General features: G+C 42.2%; 1 protein-coding gene across 3 annotated transcripts in view; it reads right to left on the reverse strand.

The window, feature by feature from the left end:
- Positions 1–15,385: 15,385 nt before the first annotated feature.
- The window catches only part of ENPP2 (ectonucleotide pyrophosphatase/phosphodiesterase 2), a 113,768-nt gene continuing 102,791 nt past the window's right edge, over positions 15,386–26,362 (reverse strand). For all 3 annotated transcript variants that reach the window (XM_050940758.1, XM_050940759.1, XM_050940757.1), the window contains exons 20-25: positions 24,928–25,064; positions 24,262–24,397; positions 22,513–22,590; positions 19,077–19,209; positions 16,996–17,152; positions 15,386–15,985 (exon numbers count right to left, since the gene is read on the reverse strand). In XM_050940758.1, coding sequence (XP_050796715.1) covers positions 15,815–15,985; positions 16,996–17,152; positions 19,077–19,209; positions 22,513–22,590; positions 24,262–24,397; positions 24,928–25,064 — 812 coding nt within the window. In that variant the 3' untranslated portion in view covers positions 15,386–15,814. The remainder of the gene's footprint in view (positions 15,986–16,995; positions 17,153–19,076; positions 19,210–22,512; positions 22,591–24,261; positions 24,398–24,927; positions 25,065–26,362) is intronic.

Genomic DNA, 26,362 nt, shown 5'->3' on the forward strand with positions numbered 1-26,362 from the left:
AAGGTGCTTTCAAAAGTTAAAGGGGAGGGAGCAGCACAACCAGCTCCATGAAAAGAAGACTGGATTGAGGGAGGTGGAAAGGTGCAGAAAAGGTGAAAGATGGCTAGACACCTCCCAGACAAAAATGACAAAATGGGAAAGGAAAGCTATAGTGAGGAGGAGACAATCAGAAGGGGCGATCTCCAACCCTTCATAAAAACTGCCAAATATGTGGCTCTTTTTCTGGGCTGATTGAACTTCTCCTTAATTAACAGTATATGGGTAGATTTAAAACGATGATATTAAAAGTCCTGCTCTGCTGCTCTTGTGAGCTCAAATAAATCTCCCACTGACTTCAATCAACTTAGGCTGGGTTTTCTGTAGGCATTTAGGCTACACACAGGACTTGGGGTAACAGCTACAAGAATGTTTAATAATTATTTTGACCACAGGAGGGCTCCCATGTTTCATGAATGCACCTGGAAACCCAATGAAAACAGTGAGAATAATTTGTGGCAAAGGAAGGACTAGGGTGATAGAGTTGAAACAAGAAGTTACATAAATTGGAAATGTGATATATAAACAGTTTTTCTTCTTCAACAAAACACCAAGAAGGAATGTTTCTCTGCCACTTTTGTTTTTATAATGTCCCCATAAAAAGGGCACCTACTGAAATGAGTGATGTTAGCTTGTATGTTCTCCAGGGGGACCACCACAACTTCTTGACACATGCCCTCAACAGAGGACCTAAGAGCTGCATAGGCTTTTTGTTAGTTCATTCCCCAGGGTGAATTTTAGAGGTCTAACTCAGCTCCCATTGAAGTCAATGGAAAGACTCCCCCCAGCCTCAATGGAAGTTGCAGTGGACCCAAGTTTCAGTGTCTGAGTGAAAGGCCGGCTTCCCCTATAAATTCCAGTCCCGTATAGATAGAAGTGGTCATGGTCTTTTTCTTACTTGGCTTTGAGTCACAGGGGAGGCAATACTCAATTTATTCTATTGAGGAGTTATGTTAGATCTGTATTTACCCAAGAGTTTGTATTAACCTAGTCTAACAGGTCAAGGCCTGCACTGAGAATTTCCAGTTCACACTATAGATCATTGACCTAATAGACCTGATGACTTTAAGTGGTTCCAGGCAGAGACAACCTGCATGGAGTAGACGTAAACATGTTACAAACTCTTATGAAATTTTTCATTTACAAAAACTGGTCCTGTGTTCATGGGGTGGAAATCAAACCTGGTGTCTTTTTTAAAAAATGTCTTTTAATTTACAAAAAGTACTTTGTTGGAAGGCACCAAAACCAGATTAAAGTCCATGAGTAATACCCGCAAGATAAAAGCTAGCATCAGATTCAGTATTTGTACAGTATCATTCTAAAACAAGCCAAACAGATGAGTGCTAAATTTTAATAAAGTCTTAAAGCCATGAGATACAGGTGAGCCCTGAAACTTGATTTTTGGTAGTATTATTTTGTTAGTCCTTCGTAACTATTCCTATGTCGATCATCATAGAGCACTTCACAACTATCAGTGATTTAAACCGCACAACATCCCTGTGAGTTAGTTCAGTCTTATCCTCCCCATTTCTACAGATGGGGAAACAAAGGCACAGAGCTGTTTCCTTGACATGCGTGAGGTCACCTAGGAAGACTGAGTTAGAGTGTAGAAAAGAACCAAGATCTCCTAAGTCCCACTCCTGTGCCCTAATTGTAAGGCCGTAGTTCTGAGAGGTTGAAGGGCAGGACTTTTAATGAAAATGGAGGCAGATTCTCATCTGAGGTGGGTCAATAGGCACAGTTATTCACTGTTGGGAGTTTTACGCTACCCAGTGTAAATGCTAGATTATATTACAATTTTAATTTGGGTAGTCTTTCACACACATGGCTTCCCCACACACTTTGTAAGTTTGATTACAGCTGAGCCACAATAGTAACATTACACAGTCCTTAAGGTCAGAACTAGCTGTCTGTTATATGCCCAATGGTGACTATTTCCTATCTCCTTGCCCTCTTCTGTTGAAACTTCTTTCAAAATGCTGATTCCCACCCAAAATTTCATATGCAATTCTCTAGGCAGCGGAGAGGGCTTTTTTGGTATGGAAAATCTGAGGTTAACTAGATCAGATGTCAAGGATTTGACACTTGACAGCTCTGTCACCATACTAACATCATCTCTCAGTTAGGTCTAGAGTAGACAGTCTGATCTAAGAAATTGGTTTGGAGGATGTTATTGTTAAGTTGCCTTCAGTAACAACTATTGTATTGTACTGGTTTAGAGAGGATGATTGTACAACTGTTTGTTATAGTTTGAACCCTTGACTTTTTGACTGTTTGAACTCTTGACTTTTCCATCAGAGCTTACAGTCTCAGGGCCAAATCTGCTCTCACTTACTCCTTTGTAATAGCAGTGTATCCTCATGTAACCCAGTGGAGTTATTATAGATACATCACTGCAAGGAGTATTAGGATCAGGCCCCTAGACACAGTGAACCCTATTAACCCTTAGCTGTTGATGGTAATCTATATTTTTATTTTTAAAGCCATGTCTAGCTCTTTAGAGTACAGCCATAAAGAGAGATCACTGGGGTGAAAAATGGTCATTAAGATGTTTCCTAAGAAGTCATAGACCTCTCTTGCTGGCTACTCAAGCCCCTCTCTAGTATTTCTGCTGCTGCCACAAATCCCATCTCCCCTTATCTGCCATCTTACAATGAGCTAGAGTCCAATCTGCTTCCTCCACCCTGTATAGAGGTATTAAAAACCTCACTACTGTATATATGGCTCTATTCCTATATCTCACTCTAGAAACAGGCTTGATTTGCCCCTTTACCTCATTAATGCCACACAAACTAGCCAAGAGGCCAGGCTACCACACTGAAACATGCAGTAGCATGAAAGCAGCATGCATTGCATAGTCATTTGTTGTTGATGCAGCAAAAAGCTCCAGTAATTGGTGCAGTCTTTACAACATACCAATAAAGCCCATTATATGGGCAAAAGAAGGGACAGAGCTAAGGCTGCTTGCAGAATCATCTCTCCGTCTCCTGACTTCTACACTTTTCTTTACAGTGACACGTTTCTCATCACTTTTACATATTGAAAACTTTAGGTGTTCTCAGGACAAATTATTTGGTGGCCTCAAGAGTGCAGCCACTAACTCTTGCTGGTGGCAGCTCAAATTAGCATTAGGAAAAACAAATAAATATGTACACATGCATGTCCAAATCATTGTAATTGATTGCTAGCTAGTAAGTCTGTTGTGAAAAGTGGTAACATAAGTATCACTTTTCACAGCAGACTTACTCAGCTCTGGCAAGCCTGGGGACAAATTAAGCCCCAGATCAGGGGACAGAGGAGGCAGTGGGCACCCGGGGCAATGGGAATGGGTGGCTGGAGGAGGCAGCAGGGAGCCAGAACCTGAAGCCTTGTGGCCAGGGCCCGGGGACAGAGCTCGAAGCTGCATGGGTGGACTCTGAAGCTGGCACCTGAAGCCCCACTGCCAAAGCCTGCTGCCATGCCAGGGCTGAAGCCCAAAGCCTGAGCCGCACCATCCAGGGCTGGCTCCAGCTTTTTTGCCACTCCAAGTGGCGAAGCGGGGAAAAAAAAAAAAGAGCCAATCAGCGCAGCTCAATTGCTCCGCTTCATTCTTCAGCAGGAATTTGGCAGCGGGTACTTCGCTCCCTCTTCCTCTTGGGCGACACTTTGGCAACAGCTCAAAGAGGAAGAGAGGGACTGAGGGACCAGCCCCTGAATTGCCACCAAAGCCCTGGACGTGCCACTCCTTTCCATTGGCCGCCCCAAGCTCCTGCTTCCTTCGCTGGTGCCTGGAGCCGGCCCTGGCACCATCCCAGGGATGGTGGAAAACTCACGGGTTGCCTGGTCCTCCCGCGTTGCTCCCCAGATGTCTCCAGAGAGGGGCAGGGCAACCAGTAGCAACAGGAAGGGGGAGGGCATGGCTTTGCTTCCCCGTCACAGCCCAGGAGACTGTGGCCACAAGAAGAGCCTCTAGTGGCTGCATGCAGCCATGGTGTCTATTTGAGAAATGCTACCTCTAGGCCAATTGTTAACCCTAATTTCACTTTTCAAATGTGGGTAGTTTCTAGACAAAATACATTTTCCCCTGGAAAAAAATTAAAAGTTTATTTTTTTTAACCTTATTTGCTCTAAGTGGCCATGATCCTAGCTGCATAGCCCTGTCCTTGGGGTCAGATCCTGCTCGGTAGAAAGTGGGGGCTAGCAGTCTATAAGGACAGGGCTCAGAAGCAGGCTAAGGCAGAAGAGGCAGGACCTGGGGCTAGTTTTCCTGATTGGGGGTTCACCCCCCCATGTCTCTCCTCTCCCCTTCATTCCAATTTTCTCCCCTTCCCCCACCCCGTCAGTCAGCGCTAGATTCTCTCTCTTCTTGTGCTGCAAACAGAACTGTTCATTAAATTTTACAGCTAGTCTAAAAACAAAGGTCCATCTAGCCCAGTATCTGGTCTTCCGACAGTGGCCAATGCCAGGCATCCAAGAGGGAATGAACAGAAGAGGCAATCATTGAGTGATCCATCCCGTCGCCCATTCTTAGCTTCTGACAAACAGTTCCAAGGTAAATTCTCATGAAGAACATTCCCCATTTTAGTCAAGGATTCCAACGTTTTCTAACAAGTTCCATTTGCAGGGTCAATCAATTACAGCTTGCAAATCTACTATTAATATTAGTTTTATTTCTTCACCTGCTAGGTTGCCTATGGTGAAATGTGCACAACAAATCCCAATGACCTTTATCGGCCTTTTGACCAGCAGATTCAGAAAATAATAATGATAATAATAATAATAATAATAATAATAATAATGTTATGCTTCAAAATAACTAGGGCTGTCAATTAATCACAGTTAATGCCTGGGATTAACTGAAAAGAAAATTAGCGAGGTAATTTAATGCATTAATCACATACCTCGGAGCAGGGAAGGAGTCATCGGCAGTGCGGGAGAGCGGCTGAAGTCTGGAGTCTGATGCCCCAACACCTCAACTGGGGCTGGAGCCTGGCACCCCCAGCCCAGTACCCCAACTGGGGCTGCAGCCCCGAGCCTTCAGCCCATATTTGAAAATAAAGAAAAATGCAAAAAATTTTAAATGGTATTCTACTATTGTTTAACACTGCAATTAAACCTGTAATTACTTTTTTTAATCTCACAATTAATCATGATTAATTTTAATAGCTTGACAGCCCTAAAAATAACTACTGTATGCATGAGTTGTGGACACAACATTATGCAAGAGGAAAAGTTTAAAGAGACTGTTCTTTGTGCACTGAGATTCAGTAAAATATTTAAACAGTTTACATCTCATTGGTTAGAACTTTTGACTTATAAATGAAAAGAAACAAGTGGTTTTGTTTACCACAGTTTACTGCAGAAATGCTGCTTTTTATGTCAACATACATTTGGTAAATGTTAGCTTGCACTCTGTAGTGATGGGCTGTTTGCAGTAACCTTGGGAATACTGTTCTTATCTTGTATTTACACAACAAGTGCAAAGAAGAAACTAGATTAGGTTTTTTTCCACAGTGTTTAAAATACCTTTTCTCCTGTCTTGAATGAGGGCTGAACTTTAAACACACCAACCACATATGGCCCCACTTTGAAACTGCCCAGTTAATAGATTATCATCCATTTGCTGGAAGCTTTATTCTCACAATATATACACTTTTCTTATCAGCACATATTCCATACATCAGAAATGGTGCATTAGCTCTAGGGCATTCCAAAGTAAAATCCACGGATCTCGGCTGGGCTGGAGGCTATAGGTCCACCAAGTCTGCATCTAAAGATACCCAGACAACCCCACCACTACAAAATGCTGGCATCCACGCTGGAGCCTGGATTGTTACTAAGGCTTTGATTTGTTGTTTTGTTTGATTGAATACAGGCCCCACTAAGGCTTAAACCAGCACTAATTTACTGTACTCAATGTACTAGGCTTTTGCCTCTGGAATCCTGCATTTAAATTTGATTTAAGTCACATGAGGAATATATTTTCCTCTCTCAACTTTCCACTTTATAGAATTACTACTACATGCTTTTCTCACCCTTGGCAATTCTGCCCTGGAGAGGTTTAGGATTGCAATGATCTGGGCATGAAAACAGAAGAATTGTATTCTAGCCTCCTGCATAGAACTATTCACAGCTCACTGCAGGTGTGTTGAATGCACAGCCTTGAACAAATGACAACCTCTTTGTGCCTCAGTTTCCCCATCTGTAAAACAGAGATAATAGCTACCCTGCAGGAATGGGGTAAAAATTAATTCACAACTGTAAAAGCAGCAGAAGATCCCTAGATGAAATACACTGCTCTAAGTGAAAACATTACCAGACTCTTGTAGATCAGAGGTACTTTAGCAGATCTGCAATACCTGCCACAAAACTACTTCTAGGAGCATTAAAATTCTCTAGCAGTCGCCCAAAATGTCAAAAAATGTGCAGCAGCTCAACTCTCTAGAGATTGGCACAATAGACAGGGCCTATGAAAAGTTCTTAAAGAAAAAAAGGGTTTCCCATTCGGTCTTGGAGTTGTGAGCAATATATCCAAAGCAGCATTCTCCAACAGAGAATGGTCCACCTGAGCTGCGTGGTTTCTTAAGAGAAGATGGCAGTGCTTCCTTAAAAAGGTGAATTCAAAGGTAACTGAACTCTAAAATTTTAAAAAGTGACATAATACAGGTGCACACAAATATCACAAATCCAGCTGTTCTAAAACAAGATCTCTCACGAGTCAGGCCTTCCTCCCCTTTCCTTACAGTACAGATCCTGCCAACTCCTGAATTCAAGATTCTGTGCTTATCCTGAAACAGCTGATGGCTGCAAGATATGAAATCACGTGCTTTTTGAAGGATTTCACATGTCAAGAGCTGCATTCCATCTAAAGATGCGCTGACATATTCCATTGTAAATAAATCATTGAGAGGTTGGGGACTATAGAGGGCTTGTTTTGTAATCACCTGCAGCCATACAGCAAGGTTGATCTTGCAAACATTTATGCATGTAACTTCACTCTTGGGAGTAGACCCATTATATGGTGTGGAGCTACTGATAACATTTTAATAGTCCTTTTCTCCCATAGGGAGCCCAAAGCACTTTAGAATCTGCATATAATATAGGAAACCTTTCTCCCATTACTGAAATATGCCCAGCACTGGGGTGAAACTGTTCAGCATTTTCCCAGGAACATGCTGACTGAAAATTTCACAGGCAGAGGGGGAAATCAGAACATGTCATTTCAATAAGGTAAAATGTTTTGCACTAATTTTACCACTTCGATTTCTGAGTCCAACTGAAATGAGTCAAAATTTTAAGTCAGAGTAAAACATTTTAACTTCTCGAAGCAACACATTTTGATCATCTCAAACTGAAATCTCAGAATTTTCATTTTGCAGGCATTTTTTGGCTTTGGCATGGAAAAATATGAGAATTTTCTGCAGAACTGAAATTCCCATTTCTGACCAGCTCTACAATCTAAGGAAGATTTTTCTTATAGCTGAAAAACAGTTTAATATGCAAGGTATCTGCAGTTTTCAATGCCTTACAATTCCTCAAGGTCTGGACTGCCTCCCAATAATACCAGCCGATATAATACAAATTCGGATATAACATGGTAAAGCAGCGCTCTACGGGGGACAGGATAGCATGCTCCAGCGGATCAAATCAAGTTAGATAGAATGTGGTTTCACCTATAATGTGGTAAGACTTTTTGGCTCCCGAGGACAGCGTTATATCAAGGTAAAGGTGTATATTCACAGGAAAATCCAGTAATTATACTTGTAACTCAACCCAATGTTCTGCATGTGTGTAATGCATTCCAGCACTAAGTACCACCACATAGGACATTTTATGCACTTGGATAGCAAATTCAACATTCATTTTCCTGATAGTGACCACTCTGTACACAATATAAGCCATGGCAATATAAGAACTTCGAAAGTAACAACTTCACATTTGTGATGGAAAGGGAAGCGCAAGACACACGAGGTATTTTATGCATGTTTTCAAAATGGCCCAAAGGGAGTGGAATGCAGGAGGGCTTTCCACTGGGTTGCAATAAATTGGCTACTTTTCTTAAGAGAAGCAATAGGGAAATTAAAAGTTAGCTTTAAAATGTTTAGTCTTCCTCCAGCAGGATTGTGTTACCTTAGGCCATGGCTACACTAGAGAGTTGCAGCGCTGGTGAGGGGGTTACAGCGCTGCAACTTAGGATGTGGCCACACTTGCAAAGCACGGCCAGCGCTGCAACTCCCTGGTTGCAGCGCTGGCTGTACACCCGGTCGAGCCTCGGGTGTAGGGATTCCAGCGCTGGTGATCCAGCGCTGGTCAGCAAGTGTGGACGCCCACCAGCGCTTTTATTGACCTCCGGGGTATAAGGAGGTATCCCAGAATTCCTGTCCACAACAAACCGGAAGAAAGGGAGAGCTCGGAGTTCAGCCAAACTGCTTATTTAAAAAACAAACACAGCTCCTGTTTGCTGAGCGAGCGGAGGCAGGCAGGGGAATTACTTTGGAATGTTCACAGCTGTTTGCTTGAAGAGAGAAACAGCACGCTCACACGGCAGATGGGGAGGGGGAAGTCCGTGTTGAGCAGTTGCTTATCTGGTCTGACGGGTATTTAGAAGTACATAATTTGCATTTAGTGAATGAGAGAGGAGTGGGGGAAGGGAGTTAGAACTTTTAAAATGATTGAAGGTAGGCACTGTGTGTCTTCCAGTCCTTAGAACTTGCAAGGCAGGGAGCTGAGAACAGTGTCAACTCCAAAAATCCACTCTCTCTCTCTCTCCCCCACGCTCCCTGTCACATTCCACCCCACTCCCCTCTTTTGAAAAGCACGTTGCAGCCACTTGAATGCTGGGATAGCTGCCCACAATGCACCACTCCCAACAGCGCTGCAAGTGCTGCAAATGTGGCCACACTGCAGCGCTGGTAGCTGTCAGTGTGGCCACACTGCAGCGCTGGCCCTACACAGCTGTACGAACACAGCTGTAACTACCAGCACTGCAAAACTGTAAGTGTAGACATGGCCTTAGAGTTCTAGAGGAGCTTTTCAAAGTTTCAGTTCTGTTCTAAAAAAGTCTAAGGGTATGGCTACACTTGCAGCTGTACAGCGCTGGGAGTTACAGCTGTCTTCATACAGCTGTGTAGGGAAAGTGCTGCAGTGTGGCCACACTGACAGCTACCAGTGCTGCAGTGTGGCCACATTTGCAGCATTTGCAGTGCTGTTGGGAGTGGTGCATTATGAGCAGCTATCCCACAGAGCACCTCGTCCCATTTTGGCGCCGTGGGTTGTGGGAAGGGGAAGGAAGGGTGCGGGTCATTCCGCTTCCTGTCCCAATGCCCCATGATGCATCGCTTCATATCCCAGCAGTCACTGTTTTTCTGTCCACGTTTGGTGCCATTGTGATTCTCCCAACCGTTTCTGTGCAGCGCGATTTCTGTGTAAAATGGAGCCCGAACTGCTGAGGAGTATGCTAATGAGTCTCGCCAGCACATCACGTTTGGCAGTTGAGCTATTCCTTCAGCTCCAAAGTGACAGTGAGGAGTCTGACGATGATATCGAGTCACCTGACGCATGACACTAAATTGCTTGTTGCATTCACGGAAATGCTCAGCACTGTGGAACGCCGCTTTTGGGCTCGGGAAACAAGCACTGAGTGGTGGGATCACATCGTCATGGAAGTCTGGGAATGACGAGCAGTGGCTGCAGAACTTTCGGATGAGAAAAGCCACTTTCCTGGGACTGTGTGCTGAGCTCGCTCCCACCCTGCGGTGCAAGGACACAAGATTGAGAGCTGCCCTGCCGGTGGAGAAGTGGGTGACTATTGCAATCTGGAAACTGGCAACTCCAGACAGCTACCGATCGGTCGGGAACCAGTTTGGAGTGGGAAAGTCGACCGTTGGAATCGTGTTGATGCAAGTTTGCAGGGTCATTAATCGCATCCTGCTAAGAAGAACCGTGACTCTGGGGAACGGGCAGGACATTGTGGATGGCTTTGCACAAATGGGTTTCCCTAACTGTGGAAGGGCGATAGATGGGACGCATATTCCTAATCTAGCACCACCCCACCTAGCATCCCAGTACATTAATCGGAAGGTGTATTTCTCTATGGTCCTCCAGGCGCTTGTGGATCACCGTGGGCCTTTCATTGACATTAACACAAGCTGGCCTAGAAAGGTGCATGATGCACACATCTGTTGGAACAGTGGCCTGCTCAGGAAGCTGCAGGCCGGGACTTTTTTCCCAGACCGGAAGATCACAGTAGGGGACGTTGAAATGCCCATTGTGATCCTTGGAGACCCCGCTTACCCGTTAATGCCTTAGCTCATGAAACCGTATACAGGGAAGCTTGACAGGAGCAAGGACCGGTTCAACTACAGGCTGAGCTGGTGCCGAATGACTGTGGAGTGTGCTTTTGGCCGTTTAAAAGGGCGCTGGTGATCTCTGTATGGGAAGCTAGACTTGGGGGAAAGCAGCATCCCTTCTGTTCTATCCACGTGCTGTACCCTCCATAATATTTGTGAAGGGAAGGGTGAAACATTCAGTCAGGAATGGACCTCCAAGGTTCAACACCTGGAGGCTGGATTTGCACAGCCAGAGAGCAGGGCTACTAGAGAGGCCCAGCACAGGGCTGGAAGGATTAGAGATGCCTTGAGGGAGGAATTTGAGGCTGAAAACCAACAGTAATGTTTGGTGCCTTGCATGGGAGTAAAGTGCAATGGTTACAATGTTAGTAGGAATTTGTTTTTCCTAAAATGATTTGCAGTGCCTGTTTCTTTCCTGGGCTACGGTATCTTTCACTTTCTGCAATAATAAAGACTGTTTTCAAAGCCAAGAATTTGTTTATTGAAAAGAAAATAACTTTCTTGACAGGCACACAACATTTTGGGAACCTAAAAGGGCAGGGGGGTGGGGGGTGAACTGTACAGTTACAGGTTTGAATATGTCCTGTCTGGAGCGCTGTGCAATGACTGCTGCACTTCAGGATGAAAATACTGCATGGTGATGGAGGTTGAGTGCAGAGGGTAAGGTCGTAGTTCTCAGGGCTGATTGGTGAACATACAGGTGTTGGGGGCAGCTAGTGGTGGTAAGAACCTGGATGCTGGGGAAGGGGGTTTGGAGCTGACATTGGGGCACAAGGGAAGGAGCTTTGGGACGGGGCGGGGCCGGCACAGTAGTGCTCTGCCTGCATGGCTACGAGTGACTGGATAGAGTCCGCTTGGTGTGTCAGGATGCTTATCAGCTGCTTTGTGCTTTTCTTCTTAGCTGCTGCATTTCTCTGGTGGATCCAGCTTTCCCTTTCCCTCCAGTCCTGCAGTTTTTCCCTCTAGTCCTGCATTTCTTTATTCTCTCTGGCAGAGTGATCCATAACTGCTTTCAGCATGTCTTCTTTGCTTTTTTGCGGCTTCTTCCTGAGGTTGTGTAGCCTCTGAGCAGTGGATGATACGGGCAGTAGAGTAATCAAGGACACTTTTCGAAAGGCAAAAAATGGCAACAGTTAACAGAGGCAGCATTGTTTATAATCTCACCCAGACAGTTATTCCCACACAGTGAAGGAGTTTACAATCTTCACTTTAGCATACTTATCCCATACCAAACAGAGTGCACATAACCCACAGGAGCCATGAAATGGTGAGTAAGGGGGACTGATTGCTTCAGGGATGTGCAAGGGTTTCTGTGCATTGGGGAAAGCAAACTGCTGCAGGCGGCATCTACAATGAACACTCTCTCAACATTTTCCACAGGAGTTAACCCTGGAAGATATCTCGCTGCTGTGGGTCACCTGGGAAGAGTGGGAGGGTCTTCTACAGCAATGCGGATTCTGCCCTGGCCCCTATGCAGCTTGTCTGTGTGCAGCAATGGTCCCCCCACCCCTCGCGGCACAATGGCGCGGACGCGTTAGCCTGACTGGGACAAGGACCACAGTGGCTCTCCCTATAAACTAGCACATTGCCCATGCTCTGGCTGAAACTTTTGAAGAGATTACTGAGGCCGATTACCGCGATGTGATAGACCACATTTCCATCCTGAAAATAAAAGCCGCTTACCGGTAACCCGCTCCTCTGCTTGTCCTTCACCAAGTACCGGCTGTTGCGACTGGCTACCTTCCTCCTGGCTTGAGAAGAGCTCCTGGGACTCCGGGGTGTCTTCCCCCACCCCAGTACCCTCAGTCTCAGTTTCCTCCCCCTCCCCCTCTTCTCCCCTCCCCCCACCCCCGCTCTGAAGTGTCCATCGTGGTCGTTTTGGCAGTTGGGTCACTCCCATGCATTGCGTCCAGCTCCTTGTAAAAATGGCAGGTCATGGGGACAGTATCACAGCAGCGGTTTCCCTCACGGGCTTTGCAATAGACACCCCACAGCTCCTTCACTTTAACCCTGCACTGCAGCGCGTCCCAGTCATGGCCCCTTTCCAGCATGGCCTTTGATATCTGCCCATAGGTATCGTAATTCCTACGGCTGAAGCACAGCTGTGACTGCACAGCTTCCTCACTGATGAGGTCCAGTAACTTGCCATTGCTCCAAGCTGGGGCTCGTTTGGCACATGGAGGCATGGTCACCTGGAAAGATTCACTGATTGCACTCCACACCTGGCTGAGCAAACAGGAAGGGGATTTTTAAAATTCCCAGGACATTTAAAGGGCAGGTCACCTGAGGCCAGGGCAGTAGAGTGCGAACTGATGAGCAGAGTGGCTGAACAGGCATTCTGGGATACCTCCAAATACCTCTGGAGGCCAATTACAGCGCTTTTGGTGGCCATACTGGCGGAGCAGCGCTGCATCACCAGCGCTGCAATTGTTATACCCCAGGCAGAGCAGGAGTACAGCCAGCGCTGCAGCCAGGGAGATGCAGTACTGTATGTGCCTTGCAAGTGTAGATGGTGAGTAAGTTGCAGCTCTGTAAACCCACCACCAGCGCTGCAACTCTCCAGTGTAGCCAAGCCCTTACATTCACATAGCACCTTTCGTCACAAAAGAAGTATTTTATACTCAGAAGTCACCACACCCATTACTCAAATGCAGCCACCTCGGTGATGGACTCCAGTTAACATTTAACAGCTATAAAACAGTTTAGGGCAAGGTGCGAATATCCTTTCCTGCTGCCAACACAATGGAAGCTAAAGCACTGCATATTTTGACAATGTGAAATGAGGAGTTAAATTTCACATTTCTCTACACAGAGATCTTTAAGCCACCATTGTTCAATGAAATTAAAATACAAGAGCAGGGACCCAGGCAGTCATTTCTTCAACTGGTGCCTAAAGCAGAGTGTTTTTAGAGATCTAGTACTCCATGGTTATATCTCAGTGTATTTTTCATTTGGAGAAAATGTAAAGGGATTACATCATTAAAAAATCAACCTGAAGATCAAACTCACAGTACTGGTGGTCTTAGATTCACTTTATAGGCATTCAAATTATATAATCATCATCATCAGTTTCAGGGACATCTTAACTTGAAACTGTTTTCAATCTTGCATGTCCTTTGTAGGACATGCAAGAAATTAAAGTTGGTGGTGGCATAAAGCCCTGCCTGCAGCCTACAGAAAAATAAAATACTTCCAATGCTACCAGACAACCACAAGAGACAACTTTTATGTTGCAAGAATAGAATGTTTCTCAAACAAAGCAATGTGCACTTATTTCATTACAATTATTAGTACTTCATCTGAAAGTCTTCCCTATTAAAATGCTAATGTTATGTTAATTGATAAATTAAGCTGACTTTGGCATCTGTATTAGAAGACAGAGGCCTGACTCTTGGATTATTGAAAAGTACTGCAAGTATTATCTTCAGAAAAGATCAATGGAAATATTAACCATAGGTTGTTTGAAAAACAATGGTTTCAGTTTATCCCCACACTTGCCTCCCAAGGTGCAGATTGCTACCATGAGGTCATAAAAACCTGACCCCCCCCCCAAAAAAAAAAACTCTGAAAACTGGCTCTTATCAGTAGATTTGCACTAATCTGTATATGCATACCCCTCACCCAAAGCCATCTATCCATCGTCAGTCCAAAACATGCTCCCTCTTTCCCCAACACGCTTAGCCATGCATTTGTGTAAGAGAAATACGGCAAGCCTCCACAGAGATTGAAATCCCACTCTACCCTGAAGAACAGCTTTCTAAGAATGGCAGCATGGGGTTCAGTCTGCGTTGTTTACCATTAATCTCCAGTTCAGCTTTGCTCAAGCCACCCCTCTGTATTTGACTTGAGCACCAATTGCCATCCATACAAGCTAAGCCCAGGTTTGTAGCTTAATCTGGATACTTTATGTCTCATGTTCCAGACCAACAACAGAAGCTCTGACAATCATATTAAGCCCTTGCTTATACCTGGGTGTATTACAGAGTCAATACCATCATTTTAGAATTGTGCTCCCAGAGACACCTAGGCAACACCATTAACTGTATGTGGGTTTACACAGGTGTTATGAAGGCACTGTTGCCAACAGATTTTACAGGCTAAATTGGGCAGTTACTGGTGATGATTTACGAGAAGGAAAGAATCCAGCTTGACTAAGCCCTGGGAGAGTTTGGGGTACTTGTCAGTTAGAACAAATCTACTTGCAAAGTAAACAAATTGGATCTGGAAGTCAGAGACACATGATAAATAAAGGACCCAAGCTGCCATCTTGACAAAGCCCATTTTTTAAAGCAGAACCGAACCGTAGTATAAGTGTACAGAGTTCAAGGTACCATGCAGTTGTGTGCGCACAAAGTTGTGGTGCTTACCTTCCTTGCATAGTGAGAGCAGGAAGAGTGACCCCAAAACATCCTCCTCAAAATATATGGGAAAACTCTGCAGATCTTGGGTCATCTGCATGAAGAGCTAGGGGTCGTCCTCCATGATAATTGCTGGTTTTCTTTGGCATTGGAACTTCCATTGGACTCCTGCCTGTCTCATCAACCTTCAGCACCTGGTTGGGGGGAGGGGTGGGGTGGACAAAGCAGGTTTCCATAGGAATAAATGCTTATGGAGACACCTTTAAAACATATTGGTTGCAGGGGGGGGATGGGGGGGGGGAAAGTGATGTTATCAAGAGTGGCTCCTTTTTTCATCCTCCCTCTGCCTGTGTTAAAAGAGGCATGGCCAGAGAGCACCAAAATTGCAGCATGTATATGGTGATCTTGTGTGTTTCGGGGAAGAGGACTGATGATACCACTTGGGCTCCTTGCCTACCCTCCACTGAAACTGGCCAGTATTGACCGCCTGGCCTACTACATATTATGTCCTACGCACTTAGAATCAGAAAGGGGCCATAGTACCTTCAGACAACAGAACCACACTTGCAAGCCTGACAAATTGTCTCAAGCTTTGTAAGAAAGCCTGAAGCATTCAGCTTCCAGTGACTCAAATATCCTCTGAAAGGAAAGCAAAGTAAGACATTAAAAACTGAATGTGTGGTTTATTAAGTTTAAGATTTTTTGTCTAAAGGGTTTAAATATTTGTCACATAGTTAACAGTAAATTAATGTAATTTTACATGTTCAGTATTTTGATATACAGTACAGGACTACAAACGTGGCAAAGGAGCACTGGAAAATTAATATTTCCTCAATGCAAGTATCGATTCTGCAGCACCACTTAAAAACTGTGACTAAGGATGCAAGCTGCAGTATTACAAGCACATTAAAAACCCATACCTACATTAAACATTAGAGAAACAAAACAACTGACACAAGGGCTTAATATTTAAGATTTGATACAGGATTAAAACACTAATTTTTAATGTCCTGGTTTCAAATTAATAAATATAAAAACAATATAAAAATATACACCAGTTGACAGAAGGATGCACTAAGTAAAATTAGAAAGTTAAATTTCACTTTCAAACGTATGCAAGTATGTCTTTAGGGAGAGAATTTCTGTGTAGCTTCGGCTGGTCTTTCGGAAGAAGTCCAAGCTAGTAATTTGTTCAATGTCACGCACTCGTGCGGTGTGCATCTTCAGGAGATCTTCAACCCATTTGGATTCTTCCTCTGAGCTCTGAAATGAAAACAACTGGATTTAGTTTTAGTGCAGAATCTGTCCGATCTTTGAAAGGGTCTTGTACCTTTCCTATCTCCATCAGACACATGAACTTCACATGCTCTTCCATTCAAAGTCAATTAAATGATAAATAAACAACACATGGAGGTATAGTTTGGGGTCAGGTCTCAATTTTAGGATTTGGATTCAAATGTGGCTAAAACATCTAAGAGTTGAAGTTACCTGGGAATGGCCCAATAGGTCAGAAGTCTTACAAGCATAGTTGTAGATCTCCTGGTGGGCGCAGATGATGATGCTATTGGGAAATCTGTTGCTCACTCAATATTTCTGCCATTTTATTTCAAAATCTCACCCATTTGGATTGAATGACAGTTGGGGTCATAGTACCTTCAGACAACAGAACCATGTACAAATACAGTAGTAGTAGTAGTCCCATTTCACTATAAAGATGTGAAGATTTAAGTCTAGCTGCATCTCGCAATGGACACCCCCTCCCCCACTGAAATATCTAATTGTCTGCTACCATGTAACACATTCTGTCCTGTACATTGAACTTTTCCTGCTGCGCAGCTCCAAGGTGACTTCATTAGGAGTTCTGCCATGTGTTATAACCCTATAAGTTATTTACTCTGCTGCCAAATCATTGCATCTCTATACTCCATGTAAGCATTTTCATGTTTAACACAAAACATATTTTAGGGTATGTTTTTTTTCCTTATGATAGTGAGCAGTAATAGTTCCACACCTTCTTTTGCTATGTCATGGGGGGCGGGGGGCAATAGCCCAGTGATTAGAATAGGGACCTTGGACTAGAGGCACGAGTCCTGAGTTCTGTTCCAGCTCTGCCACCAATTCCTTGTCTGACTACAGGCAAGACATTTTGGTTTAAGTTATCATAAGTGTTCAATAATCATATTTTAAAAGGTCACTAAATGGGATTTTACCCATGGCTAGGTCTGTACATACTAGTTATGGAAACTAAGATAGCAGGGCCTATTTGAACTTACATTGCAGCTCTCATCATTGTCAGGCCGGTGGGGAAGTATGTATGAAAGAACAGATAGTGGCCCATCGCATTTATCAGCGGGCTGAGTGAAATCTAAACAGCTAGTTATGATACTGTAGTAATGAGTTGGAACTGGAACTGAACTGCCCTCCACATACCTAGGAGGAAAACACAAACAAACATTTAGCAAAATCTGTTAGATGGACTCTTAGATAAGAGATTTCTTGTGCAGTGCTATTTGCATGTATCAGAGGAGTAGCTGTGTTAGTCTGGATCTGTGAAAGCAGCAGAGAGTCCTGTGGCACCTTATAGACTAACAGATACTTGCAAATTTATACCTGCCTCTGGAAATTTCCACTACATGCATCCGATGAAGTGGGTATTCACCCACGAAAGCTCGTGCTCCAATACGTGTGTTAGTCTACAAGGTGCCACAGGACTCTGCTATTTGTATGTAGTGCTGTCAGAGCACTCATTTCCACCTTCACAGACAGGTGTTCTCTTCAGTTAGAATGCAGGTAAATGTAAGTATAGAGATCACCAGGAGGCTCCAAGTTCTGCATAATTAAATACAGTTGAAACATTCTAAAATTAATTCCTACTTGTTGCCCAATAATCCTATTTACAGGACTTCATTACAGACCAGGACCCAAGCAAAGAGAACAATTCCTCAACATTGGGGTCCAGAGTCTGGATTCTTGCTTCAGCCAGGAGAATTCCTTCAGCACATAGGAAATCTTCAAGTCAGCATAGCAGCTCTGCGTCCATTTCCCCTTCTCTTCTCAGGCTCTGGAATGACGGGTGTGGCTAGAATGCCTCTGCATTCTGATTATTCCTGGAATGGCCTCACTGAAGTTGTCAGCCATTGATAAGTTATTCATAGATTTTATTGCCAAAAGGGGTCCATACAGACCACTCTGTTGTGGTGGTGGTGACAGGGCCCGCAGAGAGGTTTGACCTCTGCCATTCAAATTTCAGAGCTATTGTTTCTGGCTATCTGCAGACTCAGGCAAGCAAACAGGCTACACATTTACAAGATTTTCTTTGCAACCTTGAGGTCTCTACAAACTTTATGAATGCTGAGATTTTAATGTAATAACACGAGCCCAGGAGCTGGGGCTTTAGACATGGACCTATAATGGCTATGCCTTACTCTATCCCTGCTTCTTCATAACAGACCATAAAATTTCACTCATTAATTCCCATATGAATTCCAATGGTATCTGACTGAACTAGACTATCCCTCTTAGAAAAAATATCCAAGTCTTTAGCTTCCTCTAATTTACAGTGGGAACTGCAGTGGTCCACAAAAGGTCCCAAAATCTAGGGTCTATAAAAGATGACAAAACAGCCCACTTCACTCTCTCTCTCCTTCTCCCTGAACTATGGTGAGTGCAGCTCAGACTGTGGCTCTAGAAGTCGACAGTATCTCCTGCTATAGTCCCCATCATAAAATGAACCGAGCAGTTACTGTAGAGTTAGAGAGCACCACAGATATCGTAAGCAGATGTAAAGATTCTAGAATATACCTTCTGATCAGGGATTTCAAGATTATTGGTAGGAAAGCATTGTTCAATGTGAATTAACAAAAAACTTGAGTATTTAACTCAATAGCCTTATTGTCCTTAGCACTGCATTGCATGCTATGTAAGCAGAACGTGCTCCACACTTACAAAGTAAAAGTATTGTAAAATACTGTAGTTAGTGAGGTTCCCATCAAAGTTGCCATCATAGGAAGGATGAATGAACACTCCAGGTCAGAAAATCAACCCTACAAGGTCAAGGTAGGGAATTCTCTGGTGATCAGTAGTTCCATTGTTGTTATCTGGAACGGAGCGAATTGCTTTTTTATCCCTCCCCCGTCAATAAGGACATTTAACCCTGAGAATCCTTCCTTTAACAAGAAACTTATGCTTACCAGACCATAAACTAACCAGCAGTTTTATTGACTTCAAAGAACTTGATTCTTGGCTTCACAAGTTAGCACCTTGTACCTCAAGCCCAAATACTAACTAATTGGGAAATACTATATTTTTAGACAGTCGTTAAGAACAGTTAATACATTTAAATATAAACTCTTACTGTTTTATCTTTTCTGGTGTGTCATGTAAACCATCATAGTCATAATCGAAGATTGGTCCACTTATGACATTTACTCCATTTCGTTCAGTTGCATACCTCTTCACCAAAACCCTTTGAAAATAATTCCATACCTCTGTGCGAAGACACAAGATTACCTTTAGTGAGCAAAACAATGCTTAGATAGGAGTTTCTGGATATGCTTTATGTGCAAGGATAAAAATCCAAACCGTTCTCATTCATATTACGCATGCAGCTATGAGAGGCGTTATTGTAGAATCAGAATCATAGGACTGGAAGAGACCTTGAGAGGTCATATAGTCCAGTCCCCTGCACACATGGCAGAACAAAGTAGTATTTAGACCAAGGGTAGTCAATAGGTGGACCAGAGCCAAATTCAAAACCACCAGATGCTTTTGAATGGACCTCGAAATCTATATACTTCTTATCATTATTGTTAGTTTATTATTATTTTCTCCGAAGTCTGGACCTTGACTATACCTTGACCAAGAAATGTGGACTTTGACCACCCTTCCTGCAATTTAAGCCACTGCTTCTTGTTCTATCCTCAGAAATTAAGGAGAACAATTTTTCCCCCTTCTCCTTTTGACAACATTTTACGTAGTTGAAAACTGTTGTCTCCACTCAATCTTCTCTTCTCCAAACTAAACAAACTCATTTTTTTCAATCTTCCCTCATAGGTCATGTTTTCTAGACCTTTAATAATTTTTTTCCCCTCTTCTCTGGACTTTCTCCAATTTGTCCACATCTTTCCTGAAATGCCCAGAACTGGACACAATACTTCAGCTGAGGCCTAATGAACGTGGAGTAGAGCGGAAGAATAACTTCTGTGTCTTACTTACAACATTCCTCCTAATAGATCCCAGAATGATGTTTGCTATTTTTGTAGTGGTGTTACACTATTAACACATTTAGCTCGTGATCCACTATGACCCCCAGATCCCTTTCTGCAGTACTCCTTCCTAGGCAGTCATTTCCTATTTCGTATGCATGCAACTGATTTTTCCTTCCTCTGTAGAGACGTTTGCATTTGTCCCTATTGACTTTCATCCTATTTACTTCACACCATTTCTCCAGTTTGTGCAGATCATTTTGAATTTTAATCCTATCCTCCTCCCAAGCACTTGCAAATCCTCCCAGTTTAGTATCGTCCACAGACTTTTTAAGTGTATTCCCTATGTCATTATCTAAAATCATTTATAAAGATATTGAACAGAACCAGACCCAGAACTGATCCCTGCAGGACCCCAATTGATATGTTCCCCTTCCAGCTTGACTGTGAACCACCAATAACTACTCTCTGGGAACACTTTTCCAAACAGTTATGCACTCACCTTATAGTAGCTCCATCTAGGTTGGAATTCCCTTGTTTGTTTATGAGAAACTCATGCAAGACAGTATCAAGTCTTACTACAGATTTATTGTAGCTTCACTGAGGCTTTATCTACACTACACAGCTTTTACTGAGGCTTTATCTACACTACACAGCTTTTAGCAACATGGCTGCGTCACCACAGCCATGCCACTAAAAGTCATGCCGTGTAGTGCTGTGTGTCAGCTCTCCTACTGACAAATCTTCCACCTCCAACAAGCAGCTTTTGCTTTGTTGGCAGGAGAGCACTCCTGCTGACAACGCGCTATTCAGTGGCACTTGTTGCAGCAAAACTTTTGTCTTTGAGGATGGGAGGAGGGACAATTCACACCTCTGAAAGACAAAAGTTTTGTTGTTCAATTGCCAGTATAGACATAGCCTCCGTTTTTCTAGATCAGGGATACTCAGACTAAGGATTGTGAGTTGCAAGTGGCTCTGTAACGTGTCCCCTGCAGCTCATGATATGACGACACTGTGTGATTTAACTATTAACCAGTATAAGTTATTCACCAATCAGGATGCTTTCACTATGTTGTGAACCAATTGTAGTTGATAAAATAATAATACTGTGGCTTTTCTGGGTAATGTTGATCACTAATTTGGCTCGTGAACCACTATGTCTGAGTATCACCGCTCTAGATGAAGCCTGCTAGATTTCTTTGTGCTTTATTAATTCATTTTCTAATGAGGGATGAAGGAAATGCACAGTACCATTCAAAGGCTGGCATTGCAATAGACCTTATACAGAAAGCTTGCTGTTCCTTCTCTAGCAGTAAAAAGGAATATTCTCACACACACTTTTAATGTCCTTGGCTCTTTGTAAGCACAAAGTCTCAGTACTACTTTGATTAATTGAATAGCAAAACCTCTAATCTCTAAGGAAGGTCAAATCTAAAAGAGCATGAAAGGCACATTCCTTTCCGTGAGGTTCCCTCAGATATTAATCTAATTTCTGGAACTAGGTGGACTCTGCAATGACTTAGTTATATTGTAACATCTGACAGAAGGGCAGTGTCTTCTGAAGGATGTAGATAGATTGTCCATTATGACAATCTATCAATACTTTTCCTCCCTCAACCTATAATCATCTTCATTTATAAAAGATGGGACACACACAGAACTCCCAAATCTATTTAAAAAGTAAAAGAAAAGAACTAACCACAAGCATATGTAACTAAAGCGCATTGTAATGTTTTTAACTGATGTCCTGCTCACTCAGACATCCTCCATTTTCTTCTATTATACATTTTAACATCCTCTGTACAGCACATGCATACTTCAAGTACTACAGAAATCATGACTACCATCAACCCCTCCACTGGTGAACTCTGTGAGATGTTGGAGTCCCCAACAACAAGTCATAATAAAAAAAAGAATGACACCACAATATTAGCAATTTATGGTTGTTTGGTCCTATGATTATGTTCCTGGAAACAGCATTTTTATAAACCATGACTTCAGAGTGGGTAATCAGTAATGATTTTTCACTGTCTGATCAGGTAACTGTCATTCTGCCCTCTTTGCTCAAGCTCCTTACGTATATCACCACTTGTTTCTATCCACAGGCTTGCTAACACCCTCCTTTGGTTTGAAAAGCATCCCAGAGTTTTGAGGTTTAGCCAAACCTCTCTGGTCTAGAATTTGGGTTGAAAATCTCACAAGAGCTACTTGTTGAGCCTCTTCCAAGGCTTTCTGCTTCCAGTCAAGCCAGAAATGCCACCAGAATAGCTCGATAGTTTGCTACCGCCCACCAAAACTAGGAAGCAAAGTAGCACACAAAGGAAAAAAATGTTAATGGGTTTCAGTTAGATTTAAGTCAGTTCACTTTTTGTTTAGATGCATTTAGCTTCATCTGTGATAAATCCATTTGGTCCACCTGTATTCCTATATATGTATTCAGAGAGGCCAGCTGAAAGTTATCCAATAAACCTCTAAATCAGTTCATTCCATTGTTCAGCAGCCGCATGATTTTTGAAAGATATCTATACCAGTTAGCTAAGTGGGGTGCATGGAATCAGATGTAACCCACAAGAGTATCATACTTACTTTTGAAGGCAGGATACATTGGAATGATATTTGTTATTAGAAAGGCATCATATTTAGCTTCTGCAGAAGAACTTAGTTCTGAAAGTCATAGAACAAGATGTGTTAACATGAAAGTTCCTAGTAGAAATCTCAGAGACTCAAGAAAAATAAATTAAACAATTGCAAGCAGTAATCAAAAGAAAGATTATCTTCTAAATGAAACTCTGGATTAAACTAAAACACAATTTCTTGTTACTTTACATGACAGATGGAATGAGAACAGAGAGGTTTTGTCCTTGTTTCAATCTTCCACCAGCTAAATTTGTTTCTATTTTTGTACATTTCCAGGAGGTGTGATAGTTGTGTGTATTGTTTTGAAATTTTTTTTAAAAGTCTCACACTTCCAAGGCAGAATAGAGTCTGTTCAGAAAAAAAATCAAGAAGTGATTCATCTCTCTACTGCCTTTAGTTCTGTAACATACATACGCCTTTTAAAAACCATTTCAACCCTTCCTTTAATAAGTCAGAGGAGAAGAAGTCATTCCCCAAGTCTGCAACCATCTGCTCTGACATTCATTCTGACTGGCATATCCAGCCATTCCCCAAAGACTGAAGAAGTGGTAAGCAAGTCAACCAATAGAGCCTAAGATAATAATTTGTACAACATGCATGAAAAATTCTTGCTCTCCCTTTACACACAGACAGAAATCCATTCACATTAAGTTTTCAGACTAAACAATTTTGGTTGTGACATGTACTAATACTTTATTAAAACTTATGACAAATACATTCAGACAGTAGCTGTATTTCTCTAGGATTTTGAATTGAAGACTCCTGGCCAGATGCTCAGCTGATGTACATTGACTTAAAGAGGAGTAATGCCAAATTTTGCCAGCTGAGGCTCTCTCCCTTCATCATTATTGCATACATAAATACCAGATATCAAACTATTCAACCAGTATTTTATGGCACAAAATGTCTCTTTTGTGATCATCTTATTTCATATCCATGGATTTTAAGTTCAGAAGGATCACTGATCTATGGCCCGGGTTAAGCATAAGGTTAGCTTATGGAATTCCAGCCTGTAATTTCTACATCAAGCTCAGTTTCTAAGAAATGCTGTAACTCACATAAAAGAAAGACATCCAGACTTGACTTGAGTATTGCGAGAGATAGAAATATCTGCCATATTGGTAAGTTATTCTAATGGTTAATTACGCTAATTGTTAAATATTTATATTTTATTTCCAGTTTTGAATTTGTCAAGTTTCAAATTTAACTTTCAACCACTGAGGTCTTGTTTTGTCTTTGACTGCTGGACAAAAAAGTCCTCCTCCATTTCCAGACATCTTTCCATGTAAGTACTTCTGCACTGATCAAATCATTCTTTTTGATAATAAAACAGATTGACTGACTAGATGAATGTATATTTGAGTTACTGAACTTTTCAGAAGCAGAGACACACACCTGAAATACATACAGTAGTCAAAATCATGTACAATTAAAACAGAGTTACATTTAGCTGATAACAGTTCTATTGGTTTACTGCGGTCTCTCCACAAGAAAAAAAAACAACAGTAATACTGAGGCTATCAAATCTCTCTTCTGGACACTTAAAAACCCTCAACCCTTACAGACCTTGTGCCTTCTTTTTCCTAGTAAAAAATTTCCCTAACAGATGAGAGGAAGCTCAAAAATCTCTAGGGAACCAAAAGTCACTGCATATAGAATATCTCCTTTATATTCTACAGACATCCTATTTAAACTTACGAGGAGGAAAAAGGAATCCGTAAGTCATTTGTTTATCTGCTCTGTAGGCTGAACAGCTCTGACTGTTTCCTGGAGAAATGCGCAGATCAGGCCTCACACAGTTAGACAGATGCTCAGGGACACCAGATACCTCTGCCTGCATTGAAAGGCATACATGGAATCAACTGTAAATATCATTCCAGGAAAAGAAGTCAAGAACAAGAGAGTGTGACTTGTTTAGGCCTAACATCACTAAAGAATGTTATGTGAAGCATAATGATTTCAAATAAATCAACAGGTAAGATGAAGGATCCTCTATAATATAAAATATATCCATCAACCTTTATAGTAAAAACGTGTTCCTTGAGACAGAGAGTCTACTTCAGCAATTTAGAAGTAGGAATTACCACTGGAAACAACTTGATAAACTAGCTGATTAAACTAGACATTCTGTTGCAGAAAAACAAATCCTGGGTTAAGTGTTTAAAAAACAACCACCACCACCACAGCAGCAGCATATGGTCCTTAAAATTCCACTTTTCATGGAGAGTGGAAGTGCTCTTTATAATGGAAATCTACATTATTCCAAGCAGGAAATTCCCTAAAGGAAAGGAAATTTTAAGACTCCAGAAATACAGGTAGCAGTGATCTTGTATGTCATTTTTCGAAAGCAAAGATAAATCTGACCTGTTTTGAAATAGTGTATGATGTCCAGAGAGGCATCAGAAATGTTTCACTGTAACCACTTTCAAAGTCTTGGTGGTGTAAAATATTGTACTTGGTACGATAAAGCACCGCAGGGCGTCCATACAGGAGGTGTTTCTCTAGAAATTGGAGGAAGTTACATTAAATTATATGGAATATCAAAGAAGAAAAAACCCAACCAGAATCAATATGTCCAATACATGCCCATTTAAAAGGCAAATCCCCTGTGTAGCACCTAGTCTAAATAACTGAGATGACTGCTACAGAAATACTGTAGTTTAGACTTAAAAGGTTAAAAAGGAGAGAAATTCTTCCCATCCCATCCATCCCCCAAACACAGAATGGCAGTGGAACTACTCAGATTCCAAATAGCCATAGGGGAAGGTGACCAGATAGCAAGTGTGAAAAATCGGGACAGGGGGTGGGGAGATAATCGGAGCCCATATTAAAAAAAAAAAAAAAAAAAAAAAAGGGAAAAAAAAAAAGCACCAAATATCAGGACTGTCCCTATAAAAATCAGGACATCTTGTGACCCTAGCCTTGGGGTGGGTGGCTCAGCAGAGGAACTACCAGACCTGCAGCTCCATTCTGGTTTGCTCACATGCAAGTAGCCCCCAAGATGCTGGGCTCACCTGCATACAGAACCATGCCTCCTCCAGATAGCAATGGTGAAACTTGACAAAAATGTCAATTTCAGCCAGGAGCTATGAGTCCAGGGGGCCTATTCCTTTTTGGAAACAGCCTGCCTCAGTGTTTCAGAGAAGGGAGACAGATTTGCAGTTTGAGAGAAAATTACAAAAATCTTGGTTTTATTCGGATTTAGAATAAAACCAAATTAAGAAAGGTCAACATGTCCCGCAAACCAGAAATCCTTCATTTTGGCCAGCTCTAGTTCAGAATAAGTGTGATTCAAGTGTTCCATGTTGGATTAACAAATATAGACAACTTAAATATGATGATTGAAATTGACATAGGTGCTACAGTAGCCAATTTCTGAAGACATGTACAAGAACAAATGTATTCATAGTATACTAAGAAAAAACTGATAAAATGTTGGAAAAAAGTTATGACCAAAGCAAGATCAAGGTTTCAGGATGCCTGCAAGTACAGTGGTACTTGTTTGCTGTTACCATTCCTTGGTACAGAATGAAATATTCCTTCACTAATTAGCAGAAACTGGTTTAAGACAAGTTGTAGTAGCATGCCTCCCATGCACCACTGTTAGATTCCATAGTGAAAAGAAAAATTTAATTCTATTTTTGATGTGGACATTGGTTTAGTGACAGGCATAACAGCAGAATTACAGGTAGTTAAAAATGCCATACCTAAATTTCATCTGGTGCCTTATGCTTTATGATGATAACCTATAGAAAAGCAATTAAACTTGCAGAAGCAGGGAATAATTTTACATGTAAAG

The sequence above is a fragment of the Gopherus flavomarginatus genome, chromosome 2 (genome assembly GCF_025201925.1).
Source record: "Gopherus flavomarginatus isolate rGopFla2 chromosome 2, rGopFla2.mat.asm, whole genome shotgun sequence".
In the NCBI taxonomy this organism is placed as follows: domain Eukaryota; kingdom Metazoa; phylum Chordata; order Testudines; family Testudinidae; genus Gopherus; species Gopherus flavomarginatus.